This window comes from Podarcis muralis, chromosome 7 (assembly GCF_964188315.1).
Source record: "Podarcis muralis chromosome 7, rPodMur119.hap1.1, whole genome shotgun sequence".
Lineage (NCBI taxonomy): Eukaryota > Metazoa > Chordata > Lepidosauria > Squamata > Lacertidae > Podarcis > Podarcis muralis.
This window is the reverse complement of record NC_135661.1, coordinates 71552228-71568334: the sequence shown is the minus strand read 5'-3', so window position 1 is coordinate 71568334 and position 16107 is coordinate 71552228. Positions and strand designations below refer to the sequence as shown.

The 16107-nt window shown below is 42.0% G+C and overlaps 1 protein-coding gene across 1 annotated transcript; it reads right to left on the bottom strand.

Moving 5' to 3' along the window:
• Positions 1–158: 158 nt before the first annotated feature.
• Positions 159–15749, bottom strand: STX12 (syntaxin 12). Its single transcript, XM_028742754.2, has 9 exons — positions 15446–15749; positions 11080–11149; positions 10267–10366; positions 8374–8511; positions 7172–7215; positions 6051–6156; positions 4730–4802; positions 3505–3587; positions 159–1633 (listed from the first exon to the last, which is right to left on the bottom strand). The coding sequence occupies exons 1-9, from the start codon at positions 15552–15554 to the stop codon at positions 1541–1543; spliced, it is 816 nt and encodes a 271-aa protein (XP_028598587.1). The 5' UTR covers positions 15555–15749; the 3' UTR covers positions 159–1540.
• Positions 15750–16107: the final 358 nt, after the last annotated feature.

Sequence of the window (16107 nt, the reverse complement as noted above, 5' to 3'; positions counted from 1 at the left end):
CTTCCTCCCAAAGGAGTTAAGTATAGCAAAAACTAGCAGCATAATAAATTATCAGAATGTCAAAGACTTTACCCAAAGACAGTTGTTTTCTCCAGGCATTGAAAGTGATTTGATCCTTGCATTTAGGTCTGAGCTGAAGAAAATACACAATGTCAAAACACTTTTAAAAAATGTTTATTGACAGTTAAATGGATGGAATGATGGAGCAATAGTGCAAAGAAAGATGTGCAACTGAGGGCATCAATCTTCTCCAGCGCCAACTTTCACAGTTTAGTAATTTCAATAAGTAAAATGTGAAAAAGAATAAATAGTGAGTGTGTCAGTAAAAAGATTTACAATTCTACCCAAGAAATTGCTACAAGTCTATAAACAAGTCAACTTTTCAGCCTTTTTTTACATCAGTTATCCTGCAGGAGTGGAATAGACCTAAGAGCTCTACCCAGCAATTCAGAGCAGAGAAAAGGTCTAGGTCAGATCTCTCAGCCAAAGGAGATAAGTAACGCTCCTAGCCTGCAAAGGTGAAAATCTTCTCTTGCAAAGACAGATTTGCCATAGTTGCTCACAAAATGTATAACTATTTTTCTATGCCACCTCCATTTTTTACCCATTACAGGCTCTGTGCTGTATTTTTTACGTGCTGCAAATGTGTAATATATGGGCTTAGAGGTACAAGTTGGGAAGACAAGAGTAAAGCAGCCCACCATCAAATACAGCTTCATTAGGCAACAATACATTTGGACACACTGCTAAATGATTCACTGTCACCACAAAAATGGATCAAGGAGAAAACCTGTTACTGAATACTAGGTACAAATACCTCTAGCTCAGAAAAGTAATCACGGAGTACATTCTTGGTTCCAAATGCAAGTGACCAAAACATTTTTCATGGTATACCATTAAAAAAGATGGGAGATGTTTAAAGTTCTCTTGAGAAGTTTAAAACAAAGGCTACTGTGTAGCCTGGACTTTTAATCACAAGACTACCATGCTGCAATGAAGAGCAACTTCTGGAAGTTTCAGAAGTGGTATACAAGGCAGCAGAGGAACTGAAAAAGAGTTGCAGCTCACCGCACACTCTTAAAGCAAATCTCTGGATCACAGCAACAAATTCATTGGAGAGTTGCTTAGTTAGTGAGATTCTGGCGTTCTCAGAAGTTATTCCTATGCAAGTCGCTTATAAAAGCAGTATGTATTTTTAAAAAGTTAAATTTGTAGTGTATGTTGTCAATTAACAGGTTACCGATCACACTCTCCAACACTTTATATTCAGGACAGCAATAGTATAGTAAACAAAAAAACCCCCACAAGTTTGATTACATAAAATAATTTTACATTAACTGATAAATACTGTCTTCATGGTTCACTAAATCCAATAACTAGTTATCTTCATGTTAGTTTCTATATATTATAATTACTAGAGGAAAACCAGTTTGTGTTTCATCTCCTCTCAATCAATTCATTCCACAGGGTTTGTCTACTTGTTTTCCCTTTGGGGAGGAAAACAACAACTCTACAATTCATTCAGTTCCACGTAAGGGCTTCATTTTGATGCCTGCCAAATAATGAGTCCCAGGATTAGAACAGCCACAGACAGACCAAGAATCAGGATACAGATCTTCTTACGAGATTTCTTCTGTTAAAAGAAAACAAATAGGGAAAAATCCATTTACACTGGGAAGATGGTAAGAAAACAACATTCAGCTCATTAATATTTGTACAATAGAAAGGTGGGATGTGTTTGGACGCAATACTTAACCAAAGAGGAATAAGATATCAACAAGAAGAGGGCAACAACAGAAATTGTCAAAAGAGTGCTTAAACAATCAAGGCTGAATATTTAACATGTATTTAAAAGGAAGCAATAAAAAGGTAAAGGGACCCCTGACCATTAGAACCAGTCGTGACCGACTCTGGGGTTGCGGCGCTCATCTCGCTTTATTGGCCGAGGGAGCCGGCGTACAGCTTCCGGGTCATGTGACCAGCATGACTAAGCCGCTTCTGGCGAACCAGAGCAGCACATGGAAACGCCGTTTACCTTCCCACCGGAGCGGTACCTATTTATCTACTTGCACTTTGAAGTGCTTTCGAACTGCTAGGTTGGCAGGAGCAGGGACCTAGCAACGGGAGCTCACCCCGTCGCGGGGATTCGAACCGCCGACCTTCTGATCGGCAAGTCCTAGGCTCTGTGGTTTAACCCACAGCACCACCCGCGTCCCCAGTGGCCAAATTGCCATTTAAAGTACCGCGTCCCTAAAAGGAAGCAATAGAAGGTACAAATTTATTGCTAGTGGTGTTGACTGACAGAAGCAACCAGGTAGATTTGTGCACAAAGTGGGGCTTTCCCCCTTCTCTTTTCATTAAGGCTCCATACTGCATTGAAAGTCCTTTCCAATTCCCCAGTTTAAAAAACACCAGCAGGTTTCAGCATATGATAAATGCTGCTGTTCAGAAAAACGATGAAAATGCCTGTTCATGCATAGGCTGCTCTGTGCACATTTCTGAATTGCTAGCAATATAATAATCATGACTGTCAGATAAAAAAATGCTTTATTGATAGGTGTGGGGATATTGGCTTATTTTGCTTCTGTATTTTTAACATAGGGAAATTTTCTGAAATGAGGTAAGTGGCCACCAGAGCCTTTTCAGTGTTGGTGCTTCAGTTATGAAGTGCTTGCTAGACACTACTCTTTCATAACTCCAGTGCCAAGCAAAGATATCATTTTCTTAAGTATTTTAAACTCAGTGTCTCATGGCGGGCTTCCCCCCTTGTTTTATTCTACTTGAGATTTACAGTTTAGTTGTTTTTATAGTTATTTCTGTCATTTTAATTACTGAATATTATTGTAAACCACACACACAATTTTATTAAAGGGCGGTACATAAATACCTGTAATAAATATGTCATTGGCCCATGTATCATTTGCACTTTTCATGTAGCTTTAACATTAATATTTTAAGATGGTGCCACACAGTCCGGGAGATAGAAATAGAATGTGTTAGAAATTCAAGAGAAGAAAGGACACAGTCAATTGGGTAAGATGTTGGTGTACACAAGGTCCTGGGTTCAACAATGGGTAATTCTAGCTTTCCACCACTCTGTTACAGGTCCTCATATATAGGCTTCAGTTGTGCTTACTGCCTCTAGATTGTGCAAAGGGTAAATTCACTGGGAAGAATCTCTACATTAAAAGCTATGCATTTTTCCATGAGTTTTAATTTCAAGGTGTTACAAGGAATTGAAAAAGAGAAGTATGTAGATACCATTTTCCTTTTGTTTTAGAAGAACCATGGGTGGTATCCAATATTAAAGCCAGCTCACTGAAATCAACGGGCAAGACTAACTTAGATCCATTAATTTCAAAGGGTCTCCTCTGAACAGAACTTAGCTGGAATCCAATCCGTCGGTTTCAAGAGGCTTTGCTTTCTCTTTTCTGAAGAAACATAGCAAGACTGATTCCGCTCCCACCTCCCTTCCTTTTAAAGTGGTTGTGCAGACATTGTTACCTGATAATAAGCGGCTCTTTGTAACTGGTCATTGGCACTTTCCACGTGCACTTCTGCATTTTCTACATTTGCTTCTATACTATCTATAGGGAAGAAGAGCGCACACAGATGTACAATTCTCTTACAACAGCCTGTATATATAACAACAACAACAGCCTGTATACCAGTGATTGGGAATCTTGTTCTGTCGAGGGCTCCATTCCTGCAGGAGTAACCTATGGAGTGGTGGTGGGTGGGCCAGAGCGAAACTCTGAATTTTATGAAATACAATTAACTAACTAAACTAGCTAACTAAATTGGATGGGGTCACTTGCTTCTCTTCCCATCACCCTTCCTGCTTGCCTGGTGGGCTGGCAGGGCAGGGAATGGTCACCTTTGCCAGAGGTCTGAGGCAATGCTGGCAGAGAACTCCTCACCCGACCCTTCCATTTGCTCCATCTGTTTTCAATTTTTTTGCACCATTTTGAACTTCCCCGCCTTTCTATTCTCCCTCTACCCACATGAAATAAGACCAAGGAACACAGCTTTCCCACCCCTTAACATTGCTATAATTAGGGTTTCCATACGTCCAGAATTTCCCGGACATACCGCAGTCAGAAGCAGTGTCCAGGTGGAAATTTGGGAAATTTCGGGAAAATACGGATGTATGGCAACCCCAACAACTTTTGTGTCCAGGCTTTCACTTTTTGAAATAAAGCCTGTTTAGTCAGTATATAAAATTGTTTTATCATAAAAATCACAGGTGCTGTGAGCCCTGATATACTGTGTCTCATAAACCACTGACAAACTACTACCAGCTCATTTTCAAAAGGTATAGCGTGAACGAGTACTTTAGGCCCCACCTTCTGAAGTGGTAAAAAATGCCTCTATTTTGCCCAATTTAAAAAAAAAAGTTTAAAATGAGAATGCTCCTGTGCAAGTATCTAATGTGTCCACACATTTTCTTTCACTTGCAGCATTATCAAATCAACTCAAAAGAAGCCAAGTCAGTTTCTACTACTGATCCTCTCAGCGACAGCTTATATACAATAGGTCAAGTCAAATGATATATTTAGAGCACACTGCCTGGCACAAAGAACACTCAATTTGTTTCAAAGATCTCCAATATGAATTCTCAGCTAGTAACACACCCTAGGCTGAACATATAACCATAAGCATCCATAAAAAGTTGCACAATCAGCAATTTGGAGGGGAACTGTCATAGCAAACACAGGTATCATCTTACCAATCATGTCTCCCTGATCATGGATCATCATAGCCAAATCTTTAAATATCTGGTTCACATCCAGGATATCTGCCTGAAAGGAAGAAGGTCATGAAGAGTTACTCTCTCCAAACTGCATGTTTACAGAACCCATTTGAAAAAGTAACACAAATGGACATCCACTCTACTATGGTTTAGATCTAAATAACAACACCCACATGATGAGGCTTTCCTGCCCACTTTTCTGCTATAATAGTTTGATCCCCTGAAAAGTGACCCCTGGGAAACTGTCTTAGTATTATTTACAAGCCTTTGAGATGACATAGTTAAAAGGGTGGTATAAAAATGCCAAAAATAAAAATTACATTTTTATTTTTGGATCCAAGTCCTCACATCCCTTTGAAATGAAACATTTACAACCACATTTCCCAGAATTTATGAAGAGGTCTCTGTCTTCAAAACTTGGATGAGTTTCTACAACTTATCCCCCATTCAACACCAAAGAAACATCATTGGCTCCATCTGTCTGGATCCTATATTCCAAAATGCGGCTTCTTGCCCACCTGACCTGCTTATACCTCCTTCAAGCAGATCTCCTTTCTTTTCCTAGTAGCTCCTACGTTTGTTTCCAGCCTGGGATAGCCACATCCTTCACTCCTCCCTTTCAGCAACTTCAAGAGAGTCACAGTCTATGCTTTCTGAACACTTACCCCAATCTTTGATTGTGTATATTCTAGGGGTGTGTGATAAATTTGTGATAATTATTTCTACAAGGCAATACTGTATACTGGTGAAAAAAAGGTTGAGACTTGACAGCTTCCCAGGGGGTAGCTCAGCTGAATGGATACTGTACTTTACAGATACTTTGCCCCATCTGTCAGGACTTCAAAGTGCAGTAAAGGGTTGTTTGAAAAGCAGTGTGGGACTTTCAAACCCCACCCCACCCAACTGCTCTTTAAACCTGTAGCTTTCAGAGGTTCAAAAAGCAGCATGGAACTCTTCTGCTTTGGTTGTATTCACCCATTCCCAACAGGGTACTGGGGCATACAGTTAATGCAGAATCAAACACCACCACCCCGCATATCCAATGATTGGCATGTGGGCATGGTTTCCAAAAAAATGGCCTCATGAGCCAAATTTTACCCCCTGGCAGGTCAAGATTCCTGTGGGTCAGAGGTTCCCCACTGCTGAGTTACAGCGTATCCCAGTATGCAATTAAAGAAAATACAGAAGGGACCAGTGTGGCTCAGAAGAACCTAAAAGTTTTCTCACTTGGACCTATTTAAATACAACAAAGCAATTTTAAAAACTTTGCATCTGGTTCAAATCCTAATCCACTCACCTCCAACTGCCTAATGGCAGTTTCTCTCTCCTTAATTAGTTCAAGATCTTGTTCTGTTATTGCTACGTCTTCCTCTTGAGACTGCATCTGATTCCACTCTTCATTGCTGCAGGGAGAATGCTACATTACAGTGTGCTATTCCAACTATTACTGAATACTCACTTGGATTTTCACCTAAATGCCTGATTTGTATTAAAGGAGGGAGAGTGCTCTCCAAATAATGAATCACTTACCTATTTCACAATTTATTGCAAAAATATTTGTCTGTTTTATCCTGTTTCTCCAATGAAAATTCCTATGCTCAGATCATGAGTCTACTACTCCAGAAAAATCTGAAGCTGTTTTTATAGGTATTTTATAGGTATTGATGTATTTTTGTCACCTAGGTTTCAAAAGCTTGTAGACATCATCCTAAAGTGAATTAAAACACAAACTGGCAACCGTATGCATGCTAATAGTTCATTGGGACTGAAAGTACCAAGAAAATAATCTGAAATGTCCTATGACATAGTCAGAGTTTTTTTTGCAACTCTGCCCCCAACAGTCAAATGTAAAAATAATGTTGGTAAAAGCCAGGATCTGTATTTATACTTAAGTGCAACAGGTCTGACTGAGATGTTACAGCTCAGTCATAGTTTGACAATCAGAGCTTTGTCCAAGACTGGCATGCTCCCTCCTAACCCTCCCAAATTACCTCTCTCTCTTCCTGGTTTGCGTTAACAATTACTTGCTCAAACCAGATGCCGCAAACAAGTGCCCACAAACCAGTTTGCTTCTAAGCCAGAATTCAAGCCATGGTTCAAACTCAATTTCCAAAGTCTGGATACAGACCATGGTTCAGGTCTTGGCCGTCATTGATGCAAACTGGGAAGTAAGTGAGGGAATCAGAGAGCATATCAAGGGAGCACACCGGCCTGACATCTGAAATGGGCCATTTTTGTTCTGATTCAAGAGAAAGAAGCTTATGTACTATTGGAACACATTGTTAATTTACCAATGCCTGTCCCCCCCCCCCCCCCGTTCCCCACCCATTCCCCCCCAAGTCAAGAGATATGATTAAGAGATATGATTGCATTTGAAGAGATGAAAATGATTTGTCACTTTAAAGAAGGAAACATTACCTGTCAAATGAGACCAACTGTTCTTCCCTGGACCTGTCATCTCCCTGGAAAAAACAATTTAGTTCTCATCAGTCAACAAGGTAAGGTTTGTACTAAGTAGGCTGGAGGATGTGATGAAACACTGAAGCATTATAATGTCTGATCACTATCAGTATTGTCTTCATGTCCTGCTGATTTCAATGGGCATGACAAAGAACGATAGATTAAAAGGCTTTGTGATAGTCAAGAGAAGATAACTTATTTTTAAGTAAAAGATTTTAAGGTTGCCTTTCAAACTAAGCTTCCAAGGTGGCTAATAAACCAACACAGTACAGGAAGTTGGGTGTTTTTTGTTTCTAAAAAAACCACCAATAACTTGAACAGAGCAAAACAAATAGGAAGGGTTAATGATCTCATCAGTCAAGCCCTCTGTTGCATGGCATGATCACTCACTAGAATTAATCCTCTTAATCCTGTGTGTGCCACAAGTGTGTGCAAGGGAAACATATGCAATCCAGGGTCACTACTCACATGACTAGGAGTATTGCTTCCTGTCCTTAAATATGGGAATTAGTCAGACTCCTATCTACTCACCCAACTTGGCCAATGCTGACCTCAATGCTGAAGGAGGGACAAACTCCCCAATGCAGGGGAGAAACCATTTTAATGCAGTGTTTTGGAAGAGTTTTAGTGGGAGCGGGAACCTTACTCAACATTAAAATATACAGATAGGAGAATTCGCCTAATTACTGTGGTCCAAGGGATGGCTTTGAGTCATAGTCCCAGGAAGTAACTGCCTCTCAGCAAAGCACTTACCCTGGTAGGCTCCCGAGATCAATACAACGCATCAGAGGTCTGTTCTTGGTAGGATGACCTACCAAGGTATGATCTCTGACCTTTAAAATGTGTTTGTGGCAGGGGGTTATGTTGTTGTTGTTGTTGTTGGTGGTGGTGGTGGTATGTATGTACTGCCTCCAAGTGGGAATCATGGTGTATTCTGAACACACTTCAACTATATTTTGGTACTGTGTTTGCTGAAAGAGTAATCTCAGCCTCACAGAATAGGCAGAGTATAGGATCTGTTATGAACCTAGCGAAAACCAGGGTCAAGAACTCTCATGTTTACAGGATATAATGCAAAACATTTAAATGCTTTTAAAAAACATTTGAAAGGAGCCTGTAACAACCTTTTTCTTTAGGAGAGGTTTGGCTGACAAACTTACAGAGAGACGAGAACCAGCTCTTGCCCGGGCAACAGTCTCCTTTTCTTTTTCAGACACTCTTCTTTGCACTGCTTGAAAGTTATTTAAGGCTGCGGAAAAGTCATTCATTAAACGTTCCTTCTGAAGTTTCTGCTGGCGCTAGAAAACACAAATTATGTCCATGGCTTATTGTGTAGAACAGCAAAAAGGAGCATCCAATAACAAAGAAAATGTATACAGCTTATTTCTACCTTTTATGGATTCTATTTGTAACAGTAATCCAACAGGATTTCCAAGGTGGAAATAACACCTTGTTCCACAGATCAAAGTACAGCTTCACAAACTGTGAGGGAGGAGACACACAAACCACAGCATTTCCAGTACATGTTTCTGGGTCTATACTGTAGTTTATAGGTATCTGACAACAGAAATGCAACTGAGCAAAGTGGATTAAGGCTACAATCCTAACCTCTGGCTATGCTTGATCAGCCCAATTGCTCATACCAGCTCAATAGCTCTGGTCTAATGTTTGGGCAGATGGGTGCATTGAGGTGCTCCTCACCAGTAGAACTCCCTTGCTGATGTTGGAGCTTCTCCCCTAGACAAAGCTGGTGAAGCCCAGCAGGGCTGGGTGGAAGGAGACCTCCGCTCCATCCAAACCCCCTCCAGCACAGCACATCAAGGGCTTGGGTTCCTTTGCCCAGCCTCCATTCCATTTTCCTTTGAAGTTAGTGGGATACATATTTATTTAACTTTTTTTTGCAGCTCCATAGACAACTTGTCTTTTGTTTGCTGGTGTAGCAGTGAGCAAAAAGGCAAACTACTTAAGAAGGTTCTACAGAAGCTGTAGGCAGGAATGGGGCAGGGAAGTGAAAAAGGAGTTTCAGCTGGCTATCATCGCAATGCTACTTGGGCAATAATTTCTCTTATTGTTTATTGGCATTACACACTGAAATAGAAGCCCCTCACTTTCAGCTGTGCTCCCATTTGATATGACATGGGGAAGTTCATCAATAGGTCATAGTTAAGGAGAAGTGATTCCCCCCCCCCATTTAACCTCTTCCTCCCTTCCTCCGTGGTTTGCAAAGCAAAATAATACAGAAGTGGATAAAGCCTTGTTACACACAAGCAGAGGTACACAGGCAATACACAAGCAGTCTTAAAAGCTGGCCTCTTAACTTTAGTATTAGTGTTAGCCCATGTGCTGAATCTTCCTATTATCATTTCAAACACTTCTCTGCACTGTGTCTTGCCCACAGCTAGTCACCTCATCTGCTTGTCAGGTGTTGAGGAGAGCAGCAGATCTTGCTTGTTATTAGATACCCAGAGCATCTCATATCTGCTGTAGGCAAATACCAGTCTGCATTTATGGCTCGATATATGAGCATTAGCAGCCTGGGAAGGGAAAAGAACTGGCCTAGATAACATTCAGCTTTAGACTAGCATTTAGAGTCCTAAAATTGAGTGTTTACATCCATTTCATGCACTAGCAGATACTGAAAGATTCCCTTGCCTTCAACCATCTGTTGTTTCCTCACTCACTACAGCAGATGGAAATGAGGGATTAACCCTCTTCCCCAGAATACTAATTACATTCCAATGGAAAAACCACCATGTGCCAGTAAATTGCAGATATAAAGAGTTCAGCCTTTAAATTAGGGATGGGAAACCTGTGGGCTCCCCATGTTGGTGCATTACAATCTCCATCATTCCTGACTGTTGCCTATGCTGGTGGCTGTGGTCCACAGGTTCACCATCCCTGCTCTAAATGGACCTCACTCACCTTTTCACAGTATCCTACACATCCCATCAAAACAATGATGTTGGTATTCCATTAAAAACATCACTAATATCGCCATTATCAAGAAATAAGCTTTCCTTCCAAATCTATCACAGCACAGAAGACTCACATACCTGTTCCGATGCAGATAAGGGGAGCGGCAGGGAGCCCAGCTCCTTCAGGTATTCATTAGTCTCTTTGGCAAGCCGGTTTGCTGTGTTCTGCAACTGCTGTCTATGAAAAAAGAATGCATTCTTCAGCTTTGATTTCTAGACGCTTCAAAACGGAATCTTGAGCACATAAACAGGAACTATGCTACCCACAAATCTAATTTTTCATTCACTCGGTTATGCAGCAATTTAGGACAGCCACACAATTCTTGTTGGGTGCCTCCCAATACTAAATTTCATTTCCCCCAGAAGTGAATAGACATTCCTTCTGTATAAGCATTTCTAGTCTCTTTGGTATTAACAAGTTGTACAGCAATTTGTTACTGTGTACAATGGCCTACAGATGCAGCCACATGAGATGGGGAAGTCTTGATGTAGAATGGGCAGTTTTTTAGACTGCAGGTGGAGAATAACATTCATGAATGTTCTGCTACATTAGCCATGCTGGCAGAAGCTGATGGGACTAAAGAGTCCAACAGCATCTGTAGATTCCCCATCCCTGCCCTATATGAACTTACCCAAAGTAGTGTACTAGCGCAACAGGCAGCAGTCTGGGCTAGAACCCCTCTCCTTCAAATACTATAGCTATTTTATTTCGTGGGATACTTGAGCAGGAGAGAGTATTAAAAAATGCTATGCCTCCCCTTGCAGACTGAAGTAGCATCATCTCTTCAACCAACCACATTCTACTGCCCATGCAGGATATTCAAAATTTATCCAAGTATTTGGGTTTGCCATTATAATGTGCACTTTAAGAACTGCTCAGGTCATACGTACAGGTTTTCCTGCAGTTTGCTGGAGTCCTGCTTAGTTCCCAGCTGACTCATCAAGTTCTTTATCTGAGAAGCTGTGGAAGCAAAGTTGATTGTGCGTTATCATTGAGCATAAAAGTTCTCTAAGGAGGTATTGCCAGGGGAAAAAAAATTGCTCAAACCATAGCCTGATCCTAACTATAATTACTTAAGGATAGGTTGCATCCATTTCAGTGGTGTGTTTAGCCTAAAGCTTTGAAAGGAATTTAAAGGCGATTTCACTATTTTCAGAAGGAGACATTCTATGGGGCAACACAAAGTTGTCTTTCAATGAATTAATTAAAAAAAATATTGTTATGACTGTAGAGAGTACTGGAAGAAAACTTCAATCGATTAAAAAACTACTTCTGAAATCACTACATCTGTCGGCAATAAGTGACAAAGTACAAAGCAGCAATAAAGCAAGTAAGTGACAGTGCAAAGGTTAAATCTAAAATAAAAAGGGAGGTAGGTAGGGGAGAAGCACACAGACACACTTACTTGGGAGTCCTATTGTAGCCTTCACTGACCTAGTGCTCTCTAAATACCTTGTGGAACAACTCATATCAGCCCCACATAACAGCCAACAACCATGTTCAGCCAACATGGCCAATCGGGGTTGTAGACCCAAATAACTAGAGAGCATCAGATTAATAAATCATATCCCACTGAATTCAATGGAACTGACTTCTTGTAAAATTCCACAGGAATGGGCAGGAAGTCTTTCTTTGGAACTTAATATTAATATATATTTCAGTGACTTCCTTCCTTTTTTTCTTGTACAAATTAGCAACTTTTTGAAAGACGATTTGAGCTGAGGTAGAGACAGGTTCAAAGACAGAGACAGGAAGAGAACTATTCTGCATTCACATTTCAAAACTGTTCAGTCCCAGGTTGATGCTTATTTTGGCCTTATGTCAGTAAACCACAGAACAGATAATTAAATCAGACATAATAAACACCTTCTGAGAGTTATAAGCAAATACAGTATATATAGTCCTAACACTCACGACTTGCTTGTGCTAGGTTGCGAACATGATGAGATCAAGCTAGTCTGTAACAATGCTTAAATAAAGCCCGAAAATATCAAAAATATTGCAATTGTGAATTACTTGTGCAGAATCAAAGAACAGTTGTCTTGAATATTAGTCTGGCAGAGCATGCACATTTGACTGTGTTTCAGAATAACACTAAATCCTGGTTTAGTGTTAGGTGGACAAATCTCTATGAACCCAAGAAAGTGTCATACTCGCATGCTGCTGCTCCCCATCTTATGGCTACATGGGATGGGAAGCATGCAAGCCAAACACTTTGTGCTCACAGAGGCTCATCAAACCACAGTTTAGCATTATGTGCAAACTGGGCCACAGCTTCCTAATCAATTAGCTTCAGAGTGTGGCTGCAGTTCAGCTACAAGTCTGCTCAGAAGATGTGGATTATCTAGGCCAATTTCAGTCCAGCTTCAAGTCCAGGTATAACACCTAAAGTGCACTGGACACCTAGGTGGCAGAAGGGCAGGAGGATGGCAACCCCGCTGGTTCTCTTACTCTCAGCAGCTTTTGATACCATCAACCAAAGTAAACCCCTTGAGTGATTCGGTGAGTGGGAAGTAGACAATACCATGTTACAGTGTGTCGGCTCCTAGTACCGGGACTGTTTCCTGGGAACAGCATCAGGCAATTGTTGCTCAATGCCGTAGAAGTTGACCTGTGGTTTCCTACAGGGTTCAGTTTTGTCCCCCTGGCTGTTTGACCCCAAATGGAGCCACCCAGTGTTTGAAACTCCCATTGTTCTAGGCACATTTTGCACCAGGGAATTTCATTAGCACGAGTAGTTTCTGAGTTCTGGGCGCAATACTGTGCCTAAGATTTCAGATTAAAACTGCAGAGTGGAAGGAAAGGAGGACCTTTTCTGCCTCACACTGAACACCTTAACCTGATCTTATATAGTTTTATTGTGATATATTGCTTTGTTTTTGTGTGCCTTGGTAATAGCTGCTTCGGGCATTTTTTGATAGAAAGATGAGAAACATATGTAACAAATAATTTATTTACTAAAATATTTATACACCATTATTTATATTAAAAAATCAGAGTGGTTTACAATATTAAAAAATAAAACATGGGATGCATCTGGGGAAAGGGCACTTGGTTTTTTTCTAGCATACTTCTCATGCTCCCAGTAATGAACTACAGAGGCAAAATGTAACCTCTGGAGATTGTTCTATATATATACATACCAATATCAAAGCAGACGCAAATGTTACTAAAGGTAGCTAATTCTTGAAACTAACTGCTTATGCAAATTGTCTACTCCCCCCCCCCCCGCCCTTATTTAGCGCCACAGCATCTAAGATCAGGACTAGTGGAAAGGGTGCAGTGCAGTAGAGTGGGAGCTGCAAGATTATTTTTTCCCAGCCACAAAAGTAGTACAGTGGACGCTTGGGTTGCAAATGTGATCCGTGCGGGATGCACATTCGCAACCCGCATCTGCGCACACACGGGCTGCGATTTGGCGCTTCTGTGCACGCGCAAAGCGTGATTTAGCGCTTCTGCGCATGCGCGACTGCCTAAACCCGGAAGTAACCCGTTCCAGTACTTCCGGGTTTCGGTAGTCCGCAACCTGAAAAACGCAACCTGAAGCAGCTGTAACCTGAGGTATGACTGTAGCTGTGCTCCTCTCTACATTTCCACTTCAGACGTTAATTTATACATAAAAATTGGAAAGTCTTTCAAAGCTCAAGAAGTCTGTCCTTCCTTCCTTCTGTAGGGTTTCTAAATGGGAGCAGGAGAATGGGATCTATGTATATTTTCTAGGCACTGTTGTCAGACTTAAGACTGGGTGAGCTCTAGGCATAAATAAAAGTCAAAGAAACAACATGGCAAATAGGTCTCTTAGGGCCCATCCCGATTTGCCCACAAAATCCTCGTTTTACATAAGGGCTTTGTCCTCTTACAATCTATACTTGAACAGTTTATATTCTGATGTGATTTTAACCCAGAGTTTTGGCATCCATTCTCCCTGTTTTCCACTATATGCTGTTTCAAGCAACCCCACCTCTGAAGAAGTTGCTTCATATTAAAAAAAAAAAAGAGAGAGAGAACCAAAGATGCCCCAAGCTGACAGGGGCACTTTTAAAAGGAAGCATATGTCCTTTTTGGATTTTTGAAAGACAGGGAAACTTCAGATTTAGGAAGGAAAAAGTTTGGGACAGCAGCTCTCTCTGGTGATGATTGTATAGATGAGGGGGAATTAAATGGTACATATTCCATATTAAGATAAGGTTGGATGGGCCCTTACTAACTAGACTCAAGACAATTTCAGAGACTGTTCTTGCCTTCCTCAAAAGCACTTTTGTGTAGCTGGAAACAATATATAGAGACTGTTACGCAGTGATCACATGCAAGTGTATTTTGCTACATGTACACATAGGGAAACCAGAAGAGATGTCAATGGTTTGGCAGAATTAAGACACACAATGAAATACATAACCACAGGGCCATTATATTCTATATGCAGGTCACACCTCTTGACTACAATGAAGTGATCGCCTTTTAGTCAACAAAGAACACGTGAAGCGGCCTCAGTGATATTTAGAATTGTTAGGAACCTATTAGGTGAAGCATGGGCAAGGTAGCAATGAGCAGAGATTGACTCATCCCTTTGCAATAATTCTCCCACTCATACTGAATATGAATAATGAGACTGCCTGTGGCTTTAACTTCTTCTTTTTTTATAAATACAGATCTTGCTTCCTCTTGTTTATGTTGGTCTACTGTGTTTTTTGAAAGCAATACTTTATGATGCAGACCAAACCAAATAAATAAAAGAACCCTTAGGACAGAAACACGAAGGAAAGGGGTGTGTGTGGGGGTGTAGATAAGGGGGGGGGGGACGGACCTATTGGGGGAAAAGTGGGCCTTTAAAAAAAAAAGAGAAAGCCATGGGGGTGAGTGATTATAATGGCTTTCTATCGGTTTTAAATACTGTCTTTAATAGACCATCGGGGCAGAGAGCGGGCAGTCCCTGCGGATTAAAGTTCGCTAAAAGGGGGCCCTTGGAACTGCCTGCCACTGCAGCTAAAGGAATCAAGTTTACAGAAGGTCGAAAAATTGCCTTAGGGAGCTGTGAGCCGCCTTGAACGTATTGTAAACGGAAAGGCGGGATCTTAAAAGGGAAAAAAAGACGAATCTGAGGAGGATAAGGCGGCGTTGAGAGGTGGAACCCATGACAGGGGGGCGGTAACAGAGATTGTTTAGGCGGCCGGGGGACAGAATTCAGGAGGCCTGAGGGGACAAGACTTAAGACACAGCGGGTCGTGTGGGGAAGGGGAGGAAGCGGTTTTCACTCACTGCATTGTGCCAGGCGCTGTACATTGGTGCTGCAGGTCTGGATAATGGCGCTGAAGTCCCGGGGCGGAAGCCCCCCGGGCCGGTACGTCTCTAACGGGCCGTACGACATGGCCGAGCCTGAAACCCGGACAGAAAACGAAAGAAGGGAAAACACACGATAAACAACACGGGATCTGTGTCAGGGTCAGCCGAATCTGACTAGCGCCGCTTCCGCCGCCTTCACGAAGACGCACGCGCAAAGGACAAGGCCCTGCCTTCTTTTCCCCTGCTCCGCGCAGGCGCGGGAAAGAAATGCGCGCACCCGCCCCGCAAGTGACAGCCTGCGACGCGACCTGCCCTCGGCTTCCCCTTTCCTAGGCGGGTTCTGCGCGTGCGTCGCGTTCCCCTCCTCGCCCCGCCCAGCAAGACGCGCGCGGCCTGAAAAAAAATGGAGGCTGGGCGTCATGGCAACGGGATGCGGCTCGGAGATGTCGCTGCTTTGGGGCAGGCCGCAACCGCGGACGACGCCTTTGTAGTGAATGTACTGTACGTCCAAGGGCGGATATAGGGGGCCCCATGGAGCTGCTTCCGCACCCGTTAATATGCAGAAATACACATTGCCCCTTTTGCGCCCCGCTCGTGCATTATTTTTCTGGTGCCCCCACAGATTATGCGGGCGGCCC